This window comes from Megalopta genalis, chromosome 11, assembly GCF_051020955.1.
Source record: "Megalopta genalis isolate 19385.01 chromosome 11, iyMegGena1_principal, whole genome shotgun sequence".
Lineage (NCBI taxonomy): Eukaryota > Metazoa > Arthropoda > Insecta > Hymenoptera > Halictidae > Megalopta > Megalopta genalis.
The window spans coordinates 7,297,974-7,323,666 of record NC_135023.1 but is presented as its reverse complement, the minus strand read 5'-3'; the positions used below and the strand labels follow the sequence as shown (position 1 = coordinate 7,323,666).

At 56.4% G+C, this 25,693-nt stretch overlaps 1 protein-coding gene across 18 annotated transcripts in view; it reads right to left on the bottom strand.

The window, feature by feature from the left end:
- Eph (Eph receptor tyrosine kinase) overlaps positions 1-25,693 on the bottom strand; it is a 126,114-nt gene that overhangs the window by 55,374 nt on the left and 45,047 nt on the right. For all 18 annotated transcript variants that reach the window (XM_033479733.2, XM_033479738.2, XM_033479748.2 and 15 more), the window contains exon 2: positions 21,831-22,880. In XM_033479733.2, coding sequence (XP_033335624.1) covers positions 21,831-21,960 — 130 coding nt within the window. In that variant the 5' untranslated portion in view covers positions 21,961-22,880. The remainder of the gene's footprint in view (positions 1-21,830; positions 22,881-25,693) is intronic.

Sequence of the window (25,693 nt, the reverse complement as noted above, 5' to 3'; positions counted from 1 at the left end):
CGCGCCGGATGGAATCTCAAAGGTGAAAACTGCGCGCTGGAAAATCCATCCGACCCCCTCGCCGTTCGCCGCCAACACCACCACCGCGCGCTCGCCTCTGCCAGCCCCTCGATCCCCCCGTCGACTCTTTGCCATCGTCACTACCCCTATCTACTGCCACCGACTGCTTCGACGAGCCACGCAGAATCCCAGGGGCTCTCACGCGTACCGCGATTATCCGACCTCATCGAGACACCGTCGAAACACGGGGGGTGCCGCTGAAAATAATTGTCCCGCCGCCACCACCTGCGCCGACCGCCCCGCGCCCCGTTTCCTTCTCTGCCCCCCTCCCTCGTCGAATTTTCGCCGTGAATCCTCTCCCGCCGTAATTATGCGGCGTCGAAAATTATTTCCGATCGCTTTGCCCGCTCTCCCTGACCAGGACACGACTCTGCCCGTCGAACCGTTGCTCCTCTTCCAGCCCGCTCGAGTTTGCTCGCCGGATTAACGGGGTCGCCGAGCCGCGCGATACGGATCCGCGAGCCATCCGAAGAATCTCCCGCGGATCCGGCTGTTTCGTAATGGACGCGGTATATAGGTATCCGTGAATTCTCGCGAACAGACCCTCGACCCCGAGCCACTCGAGCCGGTCCTACTCTAAGTCGTCTCATTGTGTGTAATGGGCTTTGCAGCCCGCCGGCCTAATTCGAGCACCCTCGAGAAGTACTCCGGATATATCCAAGAACGCGGCACCGCCGCCGCCGCCACCGTCGAATTTCGCCAAGTAAGATCCAAGTTTCTCTCGCCACCTCGGCTTCGATAAACTTCCGGAATGGTAAAGCTCCCAGATTGACCCGCTATCCGGGACCGTCGTCTGAGAGAGGATTTCCCCGCGAGAGGAACGGAATCCTTCCGCTCTGCTGGTAAGGAAACAATCCGGTATTCGGCTGCTCCGCGATGGGACGCCGCCGCCGATAATTAGCCCCGCGCCATCCGGGGCTATTGGTAAAATCGAGACTCCCGGAGCTGTTCGAATGGAAAATCCTCGAGCGAGGAGGTGGGCCGACGCGACCGTCTCCGCGTTCCAAAGAAAAGAGAAAGTGCGCGGGCTAGAAGAGCCCGGTGGATGCATCGCGGCGCATCGTGCGTGCGTCACGTATGTGTGTTATGGCATCTCGGGACGACACGTGTCACGAAAGTTAGCCGTGTTGGTACTGTGACGAGAATAATACGGCGCCGTTTTATTGGCTTTTTCTTCCTGCTCGATGATGGAGCACGGAGGTCCGCACCTCGGGCCCGATCGCGCGATCAACGACGACAGCCCGACATGCTCGTACATATGTTAATTTATCGATGTTATCCGCTTCCTAGATGCAAATACCGCGGCACCGGGAGTTAAACGGAAACCTTTCCGAGGGAAAATATAGAACGCGGAGCAGCGAGTACGGGGTAATGTCTCTCTAATCGACGCCCAGATTGCGCACATAAATGGACAATTTGGGAAGAGGAGATACGATTGTTCGAGGCTTGCGATTTATTTTTATAGTCATAAATTATCCGCAATTATAAAAACGAGCCGCAAGGCTCGAATAATCGTATCTCCTCTACCCCAAATGATCCATTTTAGTGGACAATTTGAGCGTAGGTAGGGGAGACATTACTGTAACCCCCTCGAATAGGAAGGCGAATAGAGTCGAGGAGATCGGAAACCTAAAACGAAAGTCAATCGGCGTGTCTCGGGGACAAATTGATATCGTGAGAATTGCCGCGACTTCCGGGACTGGCGTGGAGCGTGAATATATACCCGAGGACTTTTCTCGGCGAGAGCGTATAGGTGCGGGTAGATCGACGAGGCGTGTCGAGCGACGCGGTGTTCGCGCGGTTCATTGGCTGACACATTGGCCCGAGGAGCGGAGAAGAGATTGCCGGTATCGGCGCGCGAAGGGACGAGTCCCGGGGTCAGCGTCGAATTACTATTCCCAAAGGGTGCTCTCTCGACGGGCAGGCGGAAACGAGGGAAACGAGGGAACCGCCTCGGCTCGGGGTCGTCGTGAAAATGACGATACGTCGTCCGGCACCCGATGTTTCTTCTCCCGATGCTCCTTGGCCGCCCTCCTCGTTCGATATCCCCCTCGCCACGGTTCCACGCACTCTCGCGCTCTCGCGCTTCGGCTACGTAGGAGCGCGCACGTGTGAGTAACCGGTGTACGACGCGGTCCCGTGAGACGTACCAAATTTAAATTTCAAATTTGGAGCGTGTCGCTGGGTGTGACGGTATGCATAGCGTTGCCTGCCGGCTCTAACTCACTCCACCGATCCTCCGTCTTTCTTCTCCTCTCCGGCGCTCTATCCTCCCCCCTCCCTCTGCCCGCATCTGCCGCCTCGCTCTCGCTCCTCTCTTCTATCCTCTCTCGCTCGCCATATATCCGTCCATCTCCCGGGTTCTCTCCACCCTACTCCATTTATCTGTCTACCTATCTTCCTTCCTGGCTCTTCTTCACCGGGATCGGAAGGAAGGACCGCGAGCGAGAGAGGGCCGGGATCCTCGATTTTTCATATTATTCAAATGAGAGCGAGCGGCAACCGGGCATCGATATGCAACGGCCGAGAAGATCGGAAAGTCTACGGATCCATGGCGATATACCTGGAAAGCGTCGCGCCTCGCCTCGAGGAGCCTGCGATACCGAACACCGATCCAGACTGTCACCAGACTGTAGATCGTTTCTTCTGTGTCCGACACGCCGTCGTTTACCCGCCACCGGGGCCATGGACCTCGTCGGAGAACGTCGAAACGCTCCGGGCCGAGATAGGCGAGAGGACTTCGTTCGGAGGAAAATCAAGCGATCGCTTTGGAAGTCTAAGGAGGATCGATGATCGGTCGCTTACCGGTGAAAAGGCCGAGCCGATTTCCAATTATTCTTACGCAAGAGGGGGGGTTGTGGCCGGACTGGATGCAGTAGTCCCGTCTCGATTCCGGCACAATGGATCTACTCTAATCGGAGACGATCGGCGGATCGTTGGTCGTGGATCGCGGCACGCACACGCGGTACCACCGACGCGACAGCCCGAAAGAAACGAGAATGCCCGGTTCGACGATAAATCAATAGCCGAGGTCGCCGAAGGAGATGGATGAGTGACGTAACGAGCCTGTTCTTACCGTACGCTTGTAGGAGAGGTCGCCTCCGCTCGCGCGTACATATCCGAGCGGAGCGACGCGATTGAATCGCGCGAGCCAGCGAGCGAGCGAGCGAGCGAGCGCTGAGAAGAGAGGCGAGCAGAGGCGAGCGACCGGCCGGGGGAACCTGTTGCCCGAACCGAGAGACGAGCGGCTACTCGAAGGCGATTAAGATTACGATTTCGCCTCCTGCGCGGCGAGCGCGCACACACCTGCACGCTCGCTGCCTCGGAGGATCGAGAGACGATCGTTGGGCCGGTCTCGATCTTTCTCGATCTATAATACACCGTCCCTGTCCCCTCTCACGGCGACCGGCTGCCATTCACCGGCAACGATCGCGACCGCCGAGATTTTTAAATATCACGATTTACGGTGTTTCGGCCGGTTCCCGGGTTGGGAACCGAAACACTGTAACGATCGGCCAAATTCCGAACGGAGCGAGCCAATAATCTTCGACGGGGGTTTCGAGGAGGAAGAGAATCTCCCGGCTGGGGAGGGGACGCTTCGATTGGGCTCGCCGGAAATAGGTTATTGCCGATCTTATCTCGCGACGAAATTTACGTTTCGCATATAAGTCGAGCAAACCCGGCAAGTCGAGCAAGTCCTCGATTCAGGTCTTATCTCTCTCTCTCTCTCTCTCTCTCTCTCTCTCTCTCTCTCTCTCTCTCTCTTCATCCTTCCCTATCCCTTCGCAACGACAAACTCGTCGAAATACTCGCGTTGCGTGCTTCCTCGTCGTTCGAACTATCGGGCTCTGCCTGCTCGCCTGTCTCTCCGCGATCGCACTCCCTGTAAATCGTGGACGATTCAATCTCTTAAGGCTGTAATGCGCTTTCGAGGAAAGATCGTCGTAGAACGAGAGGGAGAGAGAGAGAAAGACACACAAAGAGAGAGGGAGCGAAAATACGATCGAAAACACAGTCGTGGGTTCGAGATTGGATCGATCATACGCGGATCGATATCCCGGTGACCGACGGGGGTGAAAGAAGGGTCAAACGGACGACGTCGCGACAGCTCCTATATCACTCTCGAGGAAAGAGAGGCGCGCGTTCGATCATCGACGCTCGTCTCGCTGCCGGCGAGCGTGACGAGATATCCGCGAGTTTTCGGTGGAACGACGAGGAGAGAAGAGAGAAGAGGGAAGAGAGAGAGAGAGAGAGAGAGAGAGAGAGAGACGAAGGAGAGACGAGCACGGCCGGAGAAAGAGCGAGGAAGAGCGAAGGGGAGGGATGGTCGGCGAGAGAGGAGACCACCTACGATCGTGGAGTGCGCGGCCAGCGAATATCCGACGGTGTACGTTCCTCGACTTTATTTCGGCTCTAAAAATGCCGAGTCGAGGATCGTCCTGACACGAGTGTCGCGCGGCTCGTCTTTTTCCCGACTCAACTCTCGAGCTCTCGACGCGAAACGTCGAACCTCTTTTCCCTTTGCCAGCGAACGCGCGCGCGACGCCTCCGTGCCTTTGGCTTAACGGCCTTCCAATTTGTCAGGATCCCTCTTCCCGCTTTGCCTTTCTTTCTCTCGCTGGCTGCTGGCCCTTCCCTCCTCTCTCCGCGTCTTTTCTTCCTTTGCCACCCTTTCGTTCCTTTCTTTCCTTCTGCCCGCCACACCCCTGCCCCCAGCCCCTGCCGCGGCCCATCGACCTCCGCGAACAGAGCTCTGTTCTCCTCTTTCCGCTTCTCCTCTTCGTTCTGGTCGAGAGGGCTCTCCTCTTGCTCGCTCTCCTCCGGATCGGACATATCCTATCGCACCTCGAACCGTTCGCCAGGGTGTCGTTGACCTATCGGGCGCGCTTCGACCGCCGCCGCGGCCCGATCGTCTCTCGGTCCCACCGTCGAAATTCGTGCATCGATGAATTCGGCGCCGCAGCGCGACAGAATCGGAGAGAACGAGAGAGAGAGAGAGAGAGAGAGAGAGAGAGAGGTCGTTCGGTTCTCTTAATTGCCGGCGCTCGTCTACGAGAATAAACCTTCCGCTCCCCCCCAAAGTGGGTAAAAGCGGAGAATATATACGCCGAGCCGGTGGCACGCGGCCCTCTCGACGCTCCGCGCTCCTAATGACGGCTCTCGAGATCTTTTTAATTATGCTCGCGATCAAAGATCTCCCCCGGTATCGGTCGCATCTCGAAAGCCAACTCGTCTGTTCTACTCACTCTCGCTGTCTCTCTCTCTCTCTCTCTCTCTCTCTCTTTCTCTCTGTGCGAATTTCTACCCCCTGTTTCAGGCTATCGATCCCAGATAAATCAGCCGGCAACGTCTTGATCGCAGCGCGAATGTCCGCCGAATAAAGGATATCCGAGGAGGATCCCGGGGACTGGACGGGAGGAACCGTGGGAGGAATCGGTCGAATCACCCCGAGGTCCCATCGAAAGCGGAGAAAACGCGCGAACGAGGGGGCAAGGAGGATCCGCGAGGGCCGCGAGAGGCCAGGGGGAGGGACGGGGAAAAAATATGAGGTGCTCGGAAACTTAACCCCAGTCCCCGTTCGCTGCGGGATCCCGTGGGCACCGTGGCCACGATCTTTGGGTCCAACTGGGCGGCACGGGGAGCCTAAGGGAACAGGCCGGAACAGAGAGAAAGGCCGAGAGAGAAAGGGAGAGAAAGATAGAAAGAGAGAAAGAGAGAGAGGGCAGGAGGGGGTGGAAGACGTTCCTGAACGCGGCCCTCGGCCCACGCCGCACGATGGGCCAGCACGCAGCCATCGCTGGAATTACCATTTACATAGCGTTATTATGTTTGTGCATAATGTATGTACACATGTTAAATCAATTATTTAAACAATATGAGGGTCTCGATGGAGGCGCGGGCGAGACTCGGGAAAGATACAGGCGGAGGGAGAAGGGCGGCGGGGAAAAAAGGAGTCTGGATACTGCGTGTCCACGAGATGTTAGATTACCTGGTTTGCCTGATTCTTTCTCTCCGCCTGCTCTTTCTCTCTCTCTCTCTCTCTCTCTCTCTCTCTCTCTCGCTCTCCCTCCCTCTCCCAGTCCCACTCGCCCTTGCCGCCACTGGCCGCACCAGATCGACGCGAGCGAGCGAGCGAGCGAGCGCCCGCCTAGCCTCTCTCTCCTCTCTCCGCTCTCCTCTCCCACCGGTTCTCGCGAGGCTCTTTGCATATGGATCTTGAATTTCAATTGTGCTTTTCAAGTGCAGCTCCCTGCCCCCTCTCCCTTTTGTTTCCCCGTGCGTCTCGGTCGAACTGCCTTCACCCTCACCTTTATTCCCACCACCGACGCCGCCGCCGCGCGCCCTGCCCTGTCTTCTCGTCCTCCTCTATCCGCCGCTGCTCGCCTCCTTCCCTTTCAATCCGGCTTTCCTCTCGCGCGACAGAGACGCGCGAGCGACAGACAACGCGATGAGCAGTACGAAACGCGAGTACGAAAGCACCCAAGAATAAAGAACGTCCAACGCGGAAGAGAGGGCGCGGCGCGGTGGCGCGGCGGCGTCGGCGGTGCCAGCAGGGGTGTCCGGTTTCAGCCCAACTATGTTACCGTATCCTACTTGAAAAGCGTTTAGTCAGCGACCATGAAATAGACTGGTGCTCGCGTAACCCTTCCTGCATCGCGGTCCCACCGAATTCGAACCCCAAGTAACCCGGTGAGAGAGGCTCCGTGGGATGGCCGTGTAGCCCGGGGGCGGAAGCTGCCCCGTGGGCCACTGCTTCCCAAGCTATTCCTATGCTCCCTATCGCTGTGCCAACTCTTCACAATAGACAGCCTCTCTTAAGATCGACGGGCCGCTTTATCGAACCTCGTTTGCCCCCGAGGGCAATCCGGCGCGCTCAAAGAACCAGCGCCTCCGGTAGAAGGTGAAACTCTCGGCGGCGCGACGCGACATCGATCATTCGCTGGACCGAAGCCAAATCATCCGAATACTTATTTGTTCCCGTGCACAGGGGCCGTGATGTACGTTCCGCCGCTCGGATAAATAAAACTGTTTCGTGACGCGCGCCTGCGAGAGAGAGAAAGAGAGAAAGAGAGAGTGAGAGACAGGACAAGCCTCTCTCCTCCCCGTCCTCCTCGTGCTCCGGTCCTCTGCTCGTAAATTCGCTGGGCGGCGTTTAGCGCGACTATCCGGCGACGATGCTCGGCTGACTTTTAATTTATCCCACGCCACCATCCGGCCTCTGGAACCGTTCTCGTCGTCCTCGCCATCCTCGTCGTCGTCTTTTCTGGGCGTTCGCGCGAGCCGCGCGTCACCGTGGCCCGCATTAGCATCTAAATCACCCGGCGCGAGAGACGTTTCGGGAAAGAATCGGCCGCGACGAAACAACGGCAATCAAATTCATTAGCTTAAAGAGGCCGTTTCGAGGGTCCGGGGGGAGGGTTCAGGGGGCTCGCGGGTCGACCCAAAACCCGATTCCACCGGTTCGCGAAACGAGCTGCCTCGTTCGATCCTGTTCCCTTCGTGCAATTTGCGACGTCTACCTGGACCGTGGCGACGCGACGAGATGCGACGCGACGAGATGCGACGGGACGAGGCGAAACGGTCCCGAAAATATCCCCGACGTTTTTCCTTTTGTCTTCCTCGAACGTTTTCGCGGTCCCTCATCATCGGTGCCGAGCATTAGCATGGAAATTAGCGTGTTCCGACCGCAATAATCAAATTAATCGTCCCGGAACAACCGGTCGGTCGTTATCAACTCCGACCCACGAGACAAAAGCGCCCGGATCATCCGGCGTCTATTCCCTTCGCCTCCCCCCTCTCTCTCTCTCTCTCTCTCTGGTCTCCCTTTCTCACCCATCCACCTATATAGGCATCTATATACAGATATATATTTTTTTATTCGAGCCGTGTCTTGCCGGCTCGTCAATCGGCTATAAATTCCTCGTTATACCCTCGGCGGTGTTTCAACGAGTTTTTTTTCCCCTCCCCCCAGTCGGTATACATCGATTCGTCGAAGCGATCGCGATGGAAATCGCTGGAAAATTGATAGACCGGCGTCGCTCCGGTCCACCTTTATTGGAAATTTATGCGGACCAGTAATTCTACTATCGTCGATACTGTTAGGTATTCGAGGATCGTTGCACCGCCGCTTCGGGTCCGATATCGTTCCGCGGATTATACGGGACACGGCCGTGCGTGCGCGGGTTAATTAATAAAATGAGAGAGGGACGAGCCGCGGAAAAAAACTATTCCGTGTCGCGGCGGCCGTGCATCCGTGCATCCGTGCATCCGTGCACCGGCTAGAACTCCTCCGTTGTCGTTGTAGTTGTCGTCGTCGTCGTCGTCGTCGTCGTCGTCGTCGTCGTCGTTTGCCATTGCCGGTTCCCCGCAATCTGTGCTCGGCTATCGATGTGCGAGCGCGCGTGTGCCCGTTTCCTCGAGTCCATTTGTCGGCCACCTGTCCGATCGGCAATTTATGCCGCCGCGGTAATTTCACATACCGAGAATATTAGACATCGACACGTTCCTCGCTACTACCAGCGCGACCGGGTTGCCGGCGACTCGCGATCGCACACGCCGCTGCAACGTGCTCGATCTTGCGCTCGAACGCGCGCTGGCTGCGTGCAATGCAACCGGAGAGAAACGCGAGGAGAAGCGCGAGAGGAGAGGAAGAACGAGGAGGAGAGACGCTCGGGAGAGAGCCGAGGAGCAAATGAGAAAGGAGAACCTATACCGTCTTACGCGCGGCGGCGGCGGCGGCGGCGACGCTCACACAGAAATCCGTGTGTCCCGTAGCGGCTGTGCGCTCATGTTCGTTGCACACCAAGCCTCTCCTCTCTTTCTCTCTCTCTCTCCCTCTTTCCCTCCCGTTCTTTCCGTGTTCGGTGTATACACGCCATACACCCTGCGCGACCGCGATTTATCTCGACCGGTTAATGCGTTCCGAGAATCTATTACTGGCCTCCCAATATTATAATTATTTTATTAGCGGGTCACTCATTATTCTCCTTTTTACGACCGCCCGGAGTGATTACGATTATTTTTCCTCCCTTCCCGGCTACTATCTTCCACTCCATTTTTCCCCCCTCTCTCTCCCTTTCTTCGTCGGACTCCCCGAGGAATCAAAAGTGGCCTTTCTGCAGCTGCCGCCGTCGCGCCGCGCCGCGCCGCCAGAAGAGGAATTTCTGTGTAATCGAACTCGGTGTGTCCGTTCGAGGACAAGCGCGCGTTTTGTCCGCGCCGAGGTGATCGCGCGGCGGACAGCTCATCGGGCCCCCGACTTGTATTTTATCGTCGAGGTATTAAGCGTAATGGTTCCGACGAACCACGTGACTCACCGGGGCTCTCGTTGCAACCGGGGATAACGGGCCGGGGGACAAATCGTTTCTGGAAATGCTCGCGGAAGCGCGATCGAATCGCCGAAATTCCGGCGCGGCGGGCACACCGTCTCTCGGCTCTTCTCCTCGAGAGGATCGATCCGAGGCAGGCGGCTTCTCGATTCCTTCGAGGAGTCGTTAATCATCGCGACGAGGGCGACGAACAGGGACCAACGACGACGTTGACGACGGAGAGTTCATTAGCAAAGACTTCCTAGGAAATATTTGCGGGTTCGCCCGGCCCTTTCTCCCCTCTGTCTCTCTCCACCCCTCGGTCCCTTCCAGCTGGCAGGAATCTTTTAATTCCGAGCGAAGCGACGCGACGGGGCGGGGTATATTCCCGCGCGTGTTGTTAAGCCGGAGATTTTACGACACGATCCGAAATAACGAGAAACCTGAGTCATCCGCGCGCGCATAACTTATCTCGTTTCGTTTCACGTTCGAGTTTACCATTCAGGGCTCCATTTGCGTGACCCCAGCGGACTCTCTCTCGCTCGTTCGCTCTCTCTGGCTCGCACTCTCGTTGTTCTCGCCACCAGAGAAAAGTCACGATCGTAATCCCGTGGAGGGAGCGTCGCGCGCCCTAGATATCTCGTCCATATCGCGGTGCGGCGCCTTAATTCAATCGCCCTTCTCCCGAGCTCGTTTTTTCCGCCTCCCCGTCATCGCCTAGACGGTCGAATTGAAAATAATTACCGCGGACAGAAACGGCCGGAACAAGATGAATCGAGCCGCCGACGCCGCCGCAGCCGCGCCGCTCCGGCACGGACCGCTGTCACGATCTCACGAGGATTACGAACATTTGCAATTTGCTATTCGCGAATCACGGCGCGGGGGTCACCACGAGCTGGAAGGTGGAGCAGCGCGAGGAGCAAGAGGCGGAGCGGAGATCGCTCGTTGGCCCTGTTCACTCGGGTATTATCATAATTGAAAAATATAATCCGCGCGACGCTATCGTTCTCCGCGGTACGTATGCATGAATCTCGCTGCAGGTACTCGTCGCTCCTATTACTCCGACGCCCTCCGATCCCACGTTTTTTCCAATCAAACCAGTCTTACGAACACCCTGCCGCGGAATTATCAGCTTGGTTACCGCACCCGGACCAATGAGTCCGCGATTGGATTCCCGAACAGCTGATCGGGTTCTCTCGCGCGCGACAGGAATTTTGCGAAAGGTTAAGGCGGAGTTCTGTGCCGCTGCAAGGAAGAACGTCGCGTGTCGCGTGTTTTCGTTACACAGATATTGTCGCGAAACGTGCAAACACACTGATATCGCGTCGCGTGAAATCACAGGAAATCGTACGATATTCGAAGAGTGCGAGCCTGATAAATTCTAGGTATCGGATCAGTGTCGCGTCACGTACATTGTCACGCGTGGACGGATTTCTCGTGTTCTTTTTCCGATGATTTTACGTGACTCGGCGTTAGTATGTTTCCACCTTTAAAGTCCTGGTCACTAATTGCTTCGTATTAGTAGCGTTCCCTTGTTTTTTCATTTTTTGAGCCTCTGTCGGATTTGTTTCCACGATTCCTTCCCGATACAGTAATGTCTCCCCAACTGACGCTCAGATTGTCCACAAAAATGGACAATTTTGGAAGAGGAGATACGATTATTCGCGCCTTGCAGATCGTTTTTATAACTGTTGAAAAGAGGTAAGAAATAGAAACGAGTTGCAAGGATCGAATTCGCAAGGCTCCTCTTCCCAAATTGTCCATTTTTGTGGACAATCCGAGCGTCAATTAGGGAGACGTTACTGTAAATACGCGAATCCCATACTCAACAGCACAATTAATGCATGAAATTAAATTTGTTAAAATTGTGAACAGTGTGCAAAGATGAAATAACCTTTTGAAATGGGTCAAAATTTACTCGAATTTTCGCTGTTGTTAATAAAAGATCGACCGTTGGGAAAAAGGAAAAAAGAAAAGTCTCGAACGTGCATACGAAAAGAAAGAAAGCATCGCGCAGACGTTGCTCGGAGCGAGCTAGGTGAGAAAACATCGGAGGAAGCGGCGAGTCAGAGAGATCGTGGAAATTCGCGGCGGAATAAGGCGAGTATCGAGCGTATCGTCGCCGGCAACCTAAACGCGGGTCCATTATGCTACCTTGGAAACACATGGACGCGCACCTGCGCTCGATATCGAACTCGTTCCGCAGCGGTCGCGAGACCTTCGGTGCGCCAGATCTGGGCATTCCATTTGTTCCGCGGGCTTCGAACCTTGTACAAGCTTATTACGTTCTCGCGCTATCTCTAATGTCTTATTTCCTGGGAAACTCGCTAATTCCGCCGCGGCACGGCACGGCAACGGCGAGGCACGACACGACTCGTACACAGCGCGCGGGCCGCGTGGTCTCTTTGTTCTTTCCGCGGAGCATTGTCGGACTCCCGGGGAATCGTTAGATCGCGGAGAGGAGAGAGAGAGAGCGGCTGCCGCGCGATCGAGGGGCAGGGGGCGCGAACCGTCGTTTATCATCAACTTTTTAATCCGCGGTGATCCGAGCGGCGAGAAGAAGTCGCCGAGGGACGTGCGGAGCTTGCGCGAACACGGGCGCGAACGAAAAGCGAAACTAACGGTAGTTGGTTGCTCGTAAAAGCCACCGGCAGGCTAATAGACCTATCCTGGCCAGGCTCGCGGGCCGGGAGAAAGACAGAGACGGCGAAGGAGCGCGAACGAGGGACGAGGACCGCGGCGGAGGTGGCAAGAAGCGAAAGAAAGGAACGCTTTATCTCGGAAAAGGGAAAATTTAGGGATCCCTTTTACCACTTCTCTCCCGTTCTCGCCGCCGTTGCCGCCTATATTCCTCTCCACGGCAGTCTGCCATATTATCACCGGCCTCGAACTACCTGTATTATTAATGGTCGCCTCCGGGTACAATGGGACGAAAAACAGCCCTGGGTTATCTCGCCTCGTAAAATTCTATTGGCTGTGACGTATACCGGGAAACACACTGGCTGCTCTCCCCGGTTTCTTCCACTATTTTCTTATCTGGCCGTCTCTCTCTCTCTCTCTCTCTCTCTCTCTCGCTCGCTCTTTCTTTTCTCGAAGAGAGCCGTTCCGTCTCCGCAACGCGCTACCAACTTTCCGCGCCTCTTTAAACCGTTCGCCGACCGGCGAAAGTTGGAGGACCTCGTTGGCCAAGGACGCGGGCTGCTCGATCGGAATCGGCGCGAAACCCATCGGGAATTCTGAAGACCGATAACGGGCTCCCGAAATGACGCGATACGTCCTCGGCGATGCCTTATCCGCGCGGACATCGCCCGAACGATTATTCCCCGGATTCGAGGAACGGTGAATCGGCGCAGGAAAAGGGGATCGATGCTCGATCGCTCGCGCCGATAACGCGATCATCGATACGGCCGGCAGAAAATCGGAGCCGTCGAGTGTCAGAGCGCGAAGATGACGCGGCCCTATCTGTTGCGCGGATAACGATGCCGATGACTTCACCGCTCTCGATCGACTGCAATTAGATGCCGCGAACACATCGTTACGGAGATGCGAAACGCGATACGATTGTGACACAGCGACGAACTTGCCACTTTCTGCGATATTTCGCTCGGAAATTGGCTAAATTTCGATCCGCTTTTCTCATTCGTTGCTCAGTGTTGACGTTCAATTATTGTTTAATTATAAATTGTTACAGCTCTTTCGTATACACAAGAGAACAACGTAGAGAATGCTGAGCAGAGCAGCTTGTTTAAGTCACAGTGGATTACTCGAATAATTCTTTCACGTTATTCAGAACTTCTACTCTATCTCTGTAATTTATTTTAATAAAATGTTTTAATATTTTAACCGCGACAGTCCTAGTCTTTCGTACCGGCTCTCAGTCTATTAATTCTTTAAAATATCACTTCTCTGTTTTATAGGACGAAAGATTCTCCCGTTGAGATCATTAAATACGATAAAATAGGAGAAAAGAAATATAATTTGAGAAGAAACAACGCGAAGCCGATTTTTTGGTTGCTGTTTAAGCAAGAGTGTAGTGTTCAATCCTTCGCATAGATTGACCCATATACATTTTACGATGGAGAAATGACTAAATCGTTATCGCGAATAAATATTCACGCGTTCGCGAGAGAGGCAGAGGAGACGCGTGCGCGACATGGGTGTCGCGATTTTTGGCGCGAGCGTTGCAAGCGGGTTAAAATGTATTTGGGAGCGGAAAGAAGCGAGCGAGACGAGACGAGACGGGTCGCGTTCATTTATCGTCGGCGAGAGAGTCGTGGGAGACGCGGAGGCCGATAGAGAGCGGCGCATGCAGGTAGAGAAAGAATCCCTTCTTCTTGTGGATGTCGCGCTCGCGGATGCGGCTGCCGGATGACGGAGGGAAGTCACAAATTTTTTCATTAATATGCAGCGAGACACCCTCCTAACTCCCTTGCTCGGGAAAGGTAATGTAGTAGTAGCAGCAGGGGTAAAAAGGGAGAAAATGCAGTCTGGTGGCGCGCTGGCTCTCTCTCTCTCTTTCTCTCTCTCATTCTCTCTTGCTCTCTCTTTCTTTCTCTCTCTCTCTCTTTCTGGTTCTTTCTGGTGTCTGCGCGTGGTCCTCCCTCCGCGTGTGAGCTCGCGTCCGTGAGCCGCCAGGGCACGGCGTGGGTGTAAGAGAGAAATAATGGTCTGCTAGGAAATGTAACCAGCCGACGCTCACGCCCTCGTCGCGACGCCTCGAGAGACTTTACGGGCGGCGCGGCGCGGCGCGGCGGAGGGATCGAAGAAAAGCGGGCGAGAGACAAAACTGGATAAAGGGGTTCGGGGGAGGAGGCCGGGGCGAAGGGGAAACGGGGGTGCGAACCGGCAAAGAATACCTAACGCGAAACGTTGTACCGATATCTGCTCGGATACAAGCCGCTCCGCTTCGCACCGCTCCGTTCCGCGTTCGGGGAGCGTTTCTCCTCGCCGCGTACCCGTTATTTCCCGGCGAATCGGAGATGTCCGTTCCGTGAAATATTCCCTGCAGCTCGGGCTTCCGTGGAAATTAAATTCCGCGGGAATTCGACTACCTGAGGAATACGGTAAACGATATTAAAAACTCCGGCCGCGCCGCGTTCCGCGCTCGGAGCCGAATGAGAGCTCTGTAGCCTCGGCGCGCGCGGTTCGACGCTGTTTCGTCGGGCGTGTAGATACCGAGAAAGGGACACAGGCATCGATCTCTCCGGTGGGAAAATTGACGGCGATTCCCTATCCGTCGTCTAAGACCGGCGGGACTCCGGGAGCAGAGCCAAGGAAAGTTCTCGCTCTCGCAGGAGACCGCGCGAATTCTGGCGATCGGCTCGCGGCTGTCGGCTCGCGGCGGCGTGCGGCGGAGAGGCTCGAGAAAGCGAGAAACACGTAATACGGGCTCTCCTCGTTCGATGCTCGTCGCTGGCTCTCGTACTTGGAGCCCCGCTATTCGAGAGGCGTTTTACTCGTCGGCATACCTAACCTCTCTATATATCTCTATACCCGTCTCCTCCTTTCCTTATCCAGCCCGGCCGCGCGGCACCGCTCTCTCCGTTCCTCCTGCTCGAGATTTTTCTCGGCGATTAAAATTTATGCTCACTCGTGTTCCCGGTGCGTGCATATCGCGTTTCGTCTCGCGCGATGCTCGTTTTGCGCCGGGTTACGCACACGCCCAGCATCCCCGGCTCTTTTTCTCCGCGTTACATGCCCGAGCCTAACAGAGTGCCTGACTCTCTATATACCCGCCTGCCAGTCCGCTCTCGGCCAGCGAGCCGACTCGCTCTCTCTCTCTCTCTCTCTCTCTCTCTCTCTCTCTCTCTTTCTCTCGGGTGTACCTGAAATCGAGGCGATATCCCGCGAATAGATCTTCCCTGACCTCCGACGTCCGACAGGAAACGGAATCACCTAAAGCTCCCACGGGCGAGCGCGGCCGAGAGCCGCGGCCTCCGCGCTTCCGTGACCGATTTTTCCAGACGATGCTCAGGCTTCCGTAATCAGCTTTCGTTATCGACGCTGGAAACCGCAGAAGCATAAGCTTCGACCCAAAAAATCGCCGGAGCTTCTTATAGACTCTGAGAATACGTAATCGCGGTTTTGTCGGAGAAACACGGGCAACCGAAAATTCATTCGCGAGAACGTTTCGCCTCTGGTTCGCGACGAATAGAACCGATTGTTTCGACGTCGGCGCGCCGAAAAAGCGACCATCTAGGGTGGTAGCCCGCGTCTGGGCCGAGTGGTTTCTGCCCAACCGGTCTAGCAATAAAGGGTAAACCGTGGAGCAATAGCTGGGGCGAATACCGGGATTTCCCAGGATCGGCCCCGTCGATCTGACACGCGGGGCTTTTTTTCGACGTTCCCGGAACCCAAAGGATCCCATTTGTCGACCGCGGATCGAGTCGCCCGCAGGACGATCAAACTCTCTGTCGCTCTCTCTCTCTCTCTTTTTCTCTCTTCTCTCTCTTGCTCTCATTGTCAGTCTCCCTCGGTGCCTCGTTCTCTCGGCAAAGGGACCGCCGATGACGACTCCCTTTTGTCGATTGCACGGATTGCGGCGGTAGCTGATGGCTATTGCCCCGAAACCAAATAAGATTGGCATTAAAAAGCGAAGGACGCGGTTATGTCGGATCCGGCCAGGTCGTTTCCACCCGGCGGAAATATTGATTTTTAATCGGGCCAGTTATACCGCACCTTTGTGACCCGGTGGCGAGCAGGCGAGAAACGAATATTGCGCCGCGGCGGCGGCCGAGGCATATCGAAAAATTTAAATCGAGCCGATGCGATCGGACGACAGGCGAACGGGAAATATCGGGGCGCGGGAACTCGTACGAGTTCGAAACTGCGAAACGCGTCAGAAAAAGACCTGCAACGAAGAGAGATAGATAGAGAGAGAGAAAGAGAAAGAGAGAGAGAGAGAGAGAGAGAGAGAGAGAGAGAGGAAGAGAGAAAGCCGAGAAAGGGGAGAGATAGCCGCGAATGAAATACAATCGGTCCCCTTTGGGATTAAGTTAACTGTACCTCGGTACCGGCGCGGTACCGCTTCGAAAATTCCTGGCGAACTCGTCGAGTCGATCGAGGGATCGCTTGGCTGTGAAGAGGATAAACGAACAGTCGGCGGTTTCCTCGCGGAGAATAGTCTCGATCGGAAGGCGGCGGCGGGATCGGTTGGAATTCTCTCGCCGTCCCGTTCTATCTCGCGGTGGGTGCCTCCGTCTCGTTCGCTCGCGCGGTCAGAGCCATACTTCTCTCGGGCTCGGTCAATGAGAGAGTAGCCTACATTCGTTCGTGTGATCTTTTGCTCGCGCGAACGCACGCTCGCACGCACTCAGCCAGCCACAGCCAGCCAGCCCAGCCAGCCCAGCCAGCCAACGAGCCAGCCAGCCAGCCAGCCAGCCAGCCAGCCAGCCAGGTAACCAGGCAAGAAAGGCACGCACACACCTGGCCGTTTGAGGAACCGAGCGGTGTTGGTCGGCCGTCGGTGGTGCACGCTCGGTCCGCGAGCATGGACGCGGGATCGCGCACCCGTAGGCGCGTACAAAAGGACACGAACTCACGAACGGGCACACGTACGGCGTTCTCTGCCGTGAGAAGAGACAGCGGAGCGCACGCAAACACGTCGCGAGGCAAGCGGCAGCAGCAGCAGCAGCAGAAGCAGCAGAAGCAGCAGCAGCAGCAGCGGCAGCAGCACGCACCAGAGGGCCCGTGCTGCTCCGTCTTGCTTTCTCTTTCCGGCGTTCCTGGCTGGCTGACTTAGCTGGCTGGCTGGCTGGCTGGCTGGTTGCTTGGCTGGCTGGATGGCTGGCTGGCTGGCTGGCTGGTCGACCGGCCGGCTAGGTCTTCGTCGCTCAACCGGCAGGGGGCAAGTTTCAGTCCGTCCTTGTCAGCTCGATAGGATGCTGCCAGGCTTCGTACGACCGGGGCCTGGACCTGGAGTAGTAGGCTGTACAGGTATGCACGCGGTGGGCTGGCCGGGCATTCCTGCGGCGTTGCCGCGTCTCTTACTCACCGCGGCCCCGTGGACCAAGAATAAGAGAGAAACGAGGAGATATAGCCAGCAGGGACGAAGCAAGAGAACCACCGACACCCGGGGCCGAGGGGAATGCCGGAGGAAGAGGGAACAACCCGATGGAGGAACGAGCGCGGACAGAGAGCCGAGGCTCGGAACCCACCGCAGCCTTCCGAACGAGTCTTTCTGCCTTTTCGTGGAGGCAATCGAGTTTGCTCGGCAGAGGAAAGCCTGCCTGCCTCCCTGGCATCGCTCGACCTGCTCCCGAGACTTCTCTCCTGCCCTGCTGCCTGTGCGTTGCTCCTGCTCCCGCTCTTACCGGATCGTCGCGTTGCTGTTTCCGTTGCTGCCTCTTAGCCTCCGACAGAGGAAAGAGAAAGAGAGAGAGAGAGAGAGAGAGTGGGAGAGATATCTCGTTGCTCCACGGACCCCTGACCGCGTCGCGTTTCCTTCGATTTCCTCTTCTTCTTCGTACGACGGTGCTTCTCCTCTTCCTGGTCGCCGGGGCCGGGTTCAGGAAACGCCTCGCCGCCGATCGGAGAAATTGTGCTCCGCGAGAAATTGACGAGCGTAAACGAGATTCGCCGGACTTCTGTTTCCATTTGGTCTCCGTCTGCTCTCTTTGGAACGGTCGCCGCGGCACGGCGCGGCGCGGCGCGGTGCGCGGAGCACTTGGTCGCGCGGAATCGCATTAGACGATCTGCCAGTTTCGCCGGGTTTCGTTACGGTCCACGGTTAAAGGGAATTCGTGGAAAGGAGGGATTCGAGAGGGTGGAGGCGCAGGGTAATCGAGCCCTAAGCGAGTCCACGTACCGAACGAACCGTGGCGGTTCGAATAGTAGCCTGGCCGCCGCGCCGCTCCAGAAAGTAATCGAGTTTCGAGCGGCGTGTTATTGCGTTCGGTCGAACTCTCCAAGGAGAGGAGAGCTCCGGCTCGATGGAACGAGCCAAAGACACATCCGGCAGCAAGCTCGAAGCGGCGCGCGTCCTCTTGTCCGCCGCGCCGCGCCGCACCGCGCCGGGCAGAAATTGATTTTGCGTATCGAACCGATTCCGGGGTCCAAAGGGAACTCCGTCCGCCCTCCCAGTCCCCGGTAGGGCTCCTCTTCCCCGTTGCCCATTGGTCGGCTTTAAATTTTCAAACGTTCGAGTCGGAAGCGAGGATCGGGTGCCGGGTTAGAAAACTGTTGGCTCGACAAATTCGCCTCGGCCGCGGAGAGTTTATCGTCGAGGAAGATCGGTGTTTACGAGTCCACCGGCAGATACGGTAATACGAGTAGTCTCTCTCTCCCTCTCCCTCTCTCTCTCTTTCTCTCCCTCTCCCTGGCCGGGGATCCGGTCGAAGAATGAAATTCAGAGATATAACGGGAGAAGTCGAGGAGAGCGAGGCATGAGCCGGGATATCCAATAGGCGAGGGTAACGAGGAGCTCGGGTTTCGTGCAGGTCGAAGGAAACCGAGTTAGCCGTCTCTATTGCGCAGACACGGTCCACCGGGAACGCGTATCCTTGGGAAGTTCCATTAAACGCGTTACGTACAGAGGAAACTCCCGGGGGTGTGCATCGTGCAGGAACTTGCCGGCAGATTATTCACCAGCCGAGGAGACGGAGACCGAGACAGAGAGCAAGAGCGAGAGAGAGAGAACGACACACATACACACATGGAAAGAGAGAGAGAGAGAGAGAGAGAGAGAGAAGCGTACACGCCGTCGGAAAAAATCCTCGAAGTACCTCGAGAATCGTAAGTGCGAAGCTGTTTCGGAGTTGAGGCGGCTTCCGGGGCCGGCCGGATTGCCGTTAAAATTTGATGAAATCGCTCCGCTCGGTTTTTCAAAATGGTAACGGTGTCCGTGATGAGAATCTACGGGCGGAACGAGCGCGCCCTCGCTTTAGCCGGCGGTATATCGCGGAGGAGCGTCGCGCAGCCACCAGAAGGAAGGAAGACCCTTCATCGAGAAATCGGCTCACGTAGAGTAAACAGGCCCTGCTGCTGAGTTTGCCGGTCAATTTCGGGGAGGCGTCTTCCACTCTCTCGCTCCCTCCGGACGCGTATCTCCGACCGGGTCCGGCCCCCTAGCCTCCTTTCCTTTCCTTTCCTTTCCTCTTGCCGTTCCTTTCCGTCCGGAGAACGCGCGTCGAAATGATCCCCTTTTAATGCCGCGGCTCTAACTACCGGCACACCTCGAACGATCCCGCAATTCGGAAGATTGGCCCACATTACGAAATTATCGTTATTCCACCGGCCCGGCGAGGGATGAAGGGGTTGGCGGAGACGGGCGGACCCCGGGGCGCCAGGGATCTTCTTTTCGGCATAAATATGGAAAACGTTCCGGGTAGCTCTCGTCCGAGAAGGCGATCACCGTAGGAACTCGAGGTTTAAAGCCAACAGAGAGATAAAGATAGGTAGATAGATAGATAGATGGATAGATAGAAAGAGAGAGAGAGGGAGCGCCCCATTCTTCCCGACGCTCGAATAAATCTCCGGCTCTCCTCCTGCGGTTATAGACCATGACACATCCGTCGTCCACGCGGTCCGATCGTTAAAAAGCGATCACGGAGACAACCTGTCCCGTGGAAGGAGCCCCGGCTGCTGAATCGACGATGCTAAAAAATCCGTGTACCGGCCGTAAGTACGAGTCCTTTGGTCCCCCCGCGCGAGACCATCGGCGAACGATATCTGTATTCTTTCTCCGTCGGTCTCGTCCGGCGTGGAACGATCCGAAGGAGGAGAGGAGAAGAGATGCCGGAGTCAGCTCCCTCGGAGCCAGAGCCACCGCCAAGAGAAATTCTCTTCGGCGAGTTTTCTCGGGACGAGTAAATATTCGACAGAGTACAGATCGAGTTCTCGGCAAATATCGGCGCACTAGGCTACGAGAATACCGATTAAGTCGCGTACGTTCGAGGGTTCTATATAGTCTTGGCTAACATCGACCGAGTTTCCCTCGGCGGAGCTTGATTCCCTGCATCTTCGATGGGGGCAGGGAGCACGCCGGCCGTGCATATCGATGCATATCGATTCGCGCGAGCGCGAGTCGGCAAACACACGGAAACCCGGGGGCTAATCTCAACGATACACAGCAATATCTCGGGATCATTGCGTTAGGCAGCCGGGGATAATCGCGTTTCTAAAACGCGGCCGACTCGGAACCAGCGCCGAGGCCAATTCCGATCGAACGAGCAACAACCGTCGTCCCCGAGCGATACTCGACGATTGTCGCCAATAACTTCCATTTTTGTGGACAATCCGAGCGTCGATTAGAGAGACATTACTGTACTTCAACCTATCGATGAGAACAGCGATGAAATCGAGATCGACGAAATTCGCAGCCGATGTCGCAAAATACCGAACAAGTTTGCGCAAACGATTCGTGAATTTTTCGTTCGGTATCGTAAAAGTAGGCGTTTACCCGTACGTGTACGAATTAAATTCAATCGAACGTCCGAGATTCGTGGAGCACCCACGCCAACGCAGCACGGCCGCGCTTCGAACGAGCGAACGGTGAACCCGGCCGCGCAACGCTAATTAAGTTATTTACGGTGGATCGCAGTCGCACCGAGAAATCTATCGAGCCTCTCGTCTCGGATCGGCTGTAAAAATGGGGGACGTATCTCGGAAGCGTAGGGAACTAGTTCTCGGCGAGGCTAGCAATTACGTCGCCCGCGGAACAACTGGAAACCGTGCGCGGCCGTCTATCCGGGGGAGACTTTCCAGCGAGAGCCGTCCCGGGATACGTCTGGTTGCGCGTGTACGACTTAATCGATGCATCTGGCTAAGTATACAGAAGGAAGTTGCAATCGCATCGGTGTATCGTGTCCCGAGGTGTCGTCCGGGACTATCATCTCGGTTGATGATCCGTGGATAGAGCGCGGCGCAACCTGCGCGGCGGCTCGGCATCGGCTCGACGCGCGCGACGAGAGCACCGTCGGCTATACTCTCGATCTACCGGAAGTGTCTCGGGCAACGTCTATAATTGCCGCGATTCGCGTCGAACCTGGGCCCCCTTTCATTCCGACGAAATACGACGGGACGATAGATTTATATCTAGGATAATTATAGACGCGATCTCAATTTTATTCAAATCGTGCTCGCGCTCGAAGCGGACGCTCTCTTCTCCGGAGAAGACGCGAGAGCACTGCTCCGGTTCTGGAGAACCTTGGAAGCGGATCTTGTCGCGAGCGTACTCTCGAAGTAGCCGCGAGATTGGCCCGTTGAACCCCCTGCTCCTTGGAAGGTCAAGAGCCAACGAGTCCAGCCCGTCGAGGGCAAACCGCGCCCCTACTCTAAGTAGGAAAGATCTCGCGTGGACCTCCGCTCGGTCGATCGTCGCGTGACCAAAGTCGTGCTCTGGCCAGGACGCGCGATCCAGCGTGGTCGCGTCGCGACGGATAGCGAGGCACGGTTTTGAATGAAGCTATAGGGTGAAAGAAGCAGAAGACGAAGAAGAAGAAGAAGAAGAGGATAGAGGGTTACCTTGTTCGGCGTGGGTCCCTCGCGGGCAGATCAGCAACAGCAGCAACGGCAGAAGGTGGGCAGCGGAAGCAGCAGCGGCGGCGCAGGTGGCTAGAAGGCCTGCTACGCCCGCCATATTGAAGGGGGCCATTCTTATCGCAGCCCCACCGTGGGGCCGCCGGTCCTCTCACGATCTGTGCGAGGCTGCAGCACCGGCAGCGTCGTCACTCTCTCCTCCTCATGCCTCCTCCACGGTTCGTCTGCTCTTTCCGCACGTCACGCGACGACGACGACGCGCAACCACTCTCGTCGCTTCCCGACTCCTCCAGCTTCAACGCTACCACCGCCTCCTCCTCCTCCGCCTCCTCCCGCACCTCCTGCCACCTCCTCTTCCTCCTGCTCCTGCTCCAGGTCGCGAGACCCTTCCGGAAGCAGAACCAACGGCGCTTCTTGCCCCCTAGAATAGTTGCCTGGCTCCGGCTGGCTTTCCGCGCGCGAGCCTCGCCAACCCTCTCTGCTCTACGACGCCTGCCACGAGTCTAGGCAGGATGGAGGAGACGGATGATCTCTCGCGTGGTGGACGCGAGTTTGCTTCTTATCGTACGGAGAGAACGATTTCGGTTACCGAAGGGCCTTATTCCATCTAACATCGATTAGGCCGGGCGAGGCGTCTGTCGGTCCCGCGGAAATGCTTGCTCGTAGTCTGCTGCGGACGTCGTGCGATCAGGCCCCGGCTCGGTCGTCCTCCTCGTTGCATCGACGCGTCGCCTGTAACCGGAAACAGTCGCGCGACGACGATGCACACAGCCTGTCGGAAACAAGTTCGATTTTTCCCCCGACGTTTCACCTACAAAGGGTTGCTGCTTCTCCCTTAATGACGAGCCGAGATTCGTCGCATTTCCTCCCGCTCTGTCGCCGTGATCCTCGCGCTCTCCCTCTTTCGCCGTCGTTCTCTCCCGTTCTCACCCCTTTCGCTCTTTCAGGCGGGAGCGGCGCTGTTTCCTCCCGCGCAAGCCTCCGTCGAAGCCTGAATTTCTCGCAGACGCGCGACGACTCCACCGGCTGCCTCGTCTGAAAGAAACAAAGATGAACCGCATTAATTAAAATCCGCGAAATATCTTTCCCCATTCGATGGCTCCCACCGTTCCGGCCCCCAATCCACCCCCGCCGTCCCCGCCGTTCCCAGCCGAATAGACCGGCGACTCGCTATTTCCATCCCCTTTCGCGCGCGGATTACCGACCCGCCTCTAATGACATCCCTAAATGGAAACAACGGCGCGGTCGTTTTTTGGCTCGCGTTTCGCCTCGGCCCGGCCCGGCCCGGCTTGTCTCGATCGAGACGACGCGGCGCGACCCTTCGTCTCGAACTTCGGACGCATTAAACGGTCCGCGCGGCTCGCGGTTCGCCGAAACTTCCGGAATTTACGAAGCGTGGCTCCGCGAACGAACGGCCGCCCCGCGAGATCTCCCACTTTTTCTTCCGGGCACAATACGAGCGGGAAAAGTTGCGGAAGCGAGAGGAGCCCGGCAAGAACCGGGCCGTGGAGAACCTACTTCGAGCGGCTATTTATTTATATCCGTGGAAGAGTTTGCGCCGGCCGCGCGGCGACCCGACGCGGGGTGGCTCGGAGAATTCTGTACACGGAAGATAAGGGCGGACTGTTTACGAATGAAAGCCGGCAAATATAAATAACCGGCGGCGAACAAGGTTTCATAATTCCGGGGCTGAATGGCTTGCGTGCGGGATCCATCGTCGAGAAACTTTCGCTCGCGAAGGTTAAGAAGGACAGGCTCGCTCGCTCTCTCTCTCTCTCTCTCTCATCGCGCGCGCGGCCTCTCCGGCGAGCAGGCGGTTCGATCGAGTTAAACCCGCGGCCGAACCGGGAAACTTTGAAGACGCCTTTGCGCGGCTTTTGCCGAGTGGTTTACTTTCATCGGGCCGCTCCGCGAAAGAGCAGAGTCTCCGCCACCCTCGGAGTCCGCGCCGGATAAACTCGAATAAACTCGAATAAACTCGGGGCCCTCGAATCGGGGCGAGCGCCGGGACCTCGTACACCGAGATTCATCGAGTGGAAACGAGCTTCTTTTGTGGCGAAACGCGAACGATCGTTTCTTCGTCCATCCTGTGCCGACCCGCCGCACCATCGAACGTTACCGTCGCGACGCGTCTCGGACCAGCTCGGATCGTCGCGTCGCGGTTCGCGAAAATCAACTGCCGAATATTGGCTCGGATCTCGGTCGGCCGGCTGGCTGGCCGTTAACCGCCAAGATCCACGACCGTTTTGGCACCTGTACTGTTAAACCCGATGACTCTGCAGGGATCATTGTTTCTTCGGATATTCCTCGGAGCGTGCCAAATGACGCGCTGCGAGGCAGATGGACGGCCCTCTGCGTGCTCGCCGATCGTAAACGGCCGAAGGCCTCTGTCCTCGCTCCACCGGTTCTTTCGTTCATTCGGCGCATCGCCCTGCTGCCGATCGCTTCCGCGCGTCACTCGATGCGTATCGATCATTCCGGCAGCCCGCTCTTTCACGCTGCACACACGCTGGTTAACCCTCGCCCACAGAACCGGGTTCCTTCTGACCCCAAACCGAGCGGTCTCTTGTCCCTATCCGCCGAGGTTTGTATACCTTGCAGCGAAGAACAACTATTGGTTCTTGCGTACGGTTCCAACCAAAATACAGTAATGTCTCTCTAACCGACGCTCGGATTGTGCATAAAAATGGACAATTCGGGAAGAGGAGATACGATTATTCCGAGCATCGAAGCTCGTTTTTATAGTTACCGATTGTCAGCAAATATGAAAATGAGTCGCCAAGGCTCTAATAATCGAAGATCACGGACAGATTCTTTTTGTTGTCCAAAAATAAACGGAACGAGAGAATAAGGAAATTTAACGCGTCTCGTTCGACAAGTATAAATTCAATTATCCCCGAAAACGAAGCAAAGGCGCCCCAAAGTAACCGGCTCCGCTATCCCAGCTCCAAGATATCGCGAACAAACGACGCGATTCCAATCGAAACACGTGGTCAACACGATCTACATGCTGGACCGTTGGCCGAGACTGCACCAGCGAAAAATACAATGGCGTAGATTTCTTTCTCGTACGATTTCGATTACAACGTCGTCGCGTCGCGTCGCGACGGGGGAAGGCAAAAATAGAAATCGATGAAAGGTAGAAATCGAAAGTGTAGGTAGGAAAATTCGCGCAGGTGTGGGACGAAGGAGGGAAAGAGTGTGTAGAAACAAAAGCGCGCGCGGATACGTGGCCGAGACTAATTCCAAGTTCAAGGTCGACTCGTATCACACACGAGGCGTGCATCTAAGCACGGCGAGATAGTCGCTCGACCAGTCATCTAGCCCGAGTCTAAAAGGGGGAAATGCCGAAAGCGAGAAGAAAGGGAGGAGGAAGACAGAGAGCGAGAGAGAGGGAGAGAGCGAGAGAGAGAGGCCGAGCGCAACTTTGGGGATCGTTGGCGCGGTGGAAGGGATGCTAGGTGGCGGGATGGGATGAGGAGCAAGGGGTTTTAGGATCAATACCATGCGTTTATCCGTCTCTCTCCCCCTCTCCCCCGCTCTCTCACTCTCTCTGTTCCCTCTCGGGCATACATAGAACCGCGAGACACAGCGCGCGAGCAAGAGAGACCAGGACACGGGACGAAGAGAGGGTCGAGGAGTAAGAGAGACCGAGGGCTCTCGCTCTCTCTCTCGCATCCATCGTCTTCCTTCGACCAAGCTTTTGGTCGATCTCTTTTGCTCCGGTAGGCCGCAGGGTCTGGCCGACGTCTCGCCATTCTTCGACGAAAAGAGACGAACAAGGGAGAAGAGAAGGGAAGACGAAGCGGAGGAGGAGAGAGAGAAACCGAAAGGGAAAGAGAAAAAGA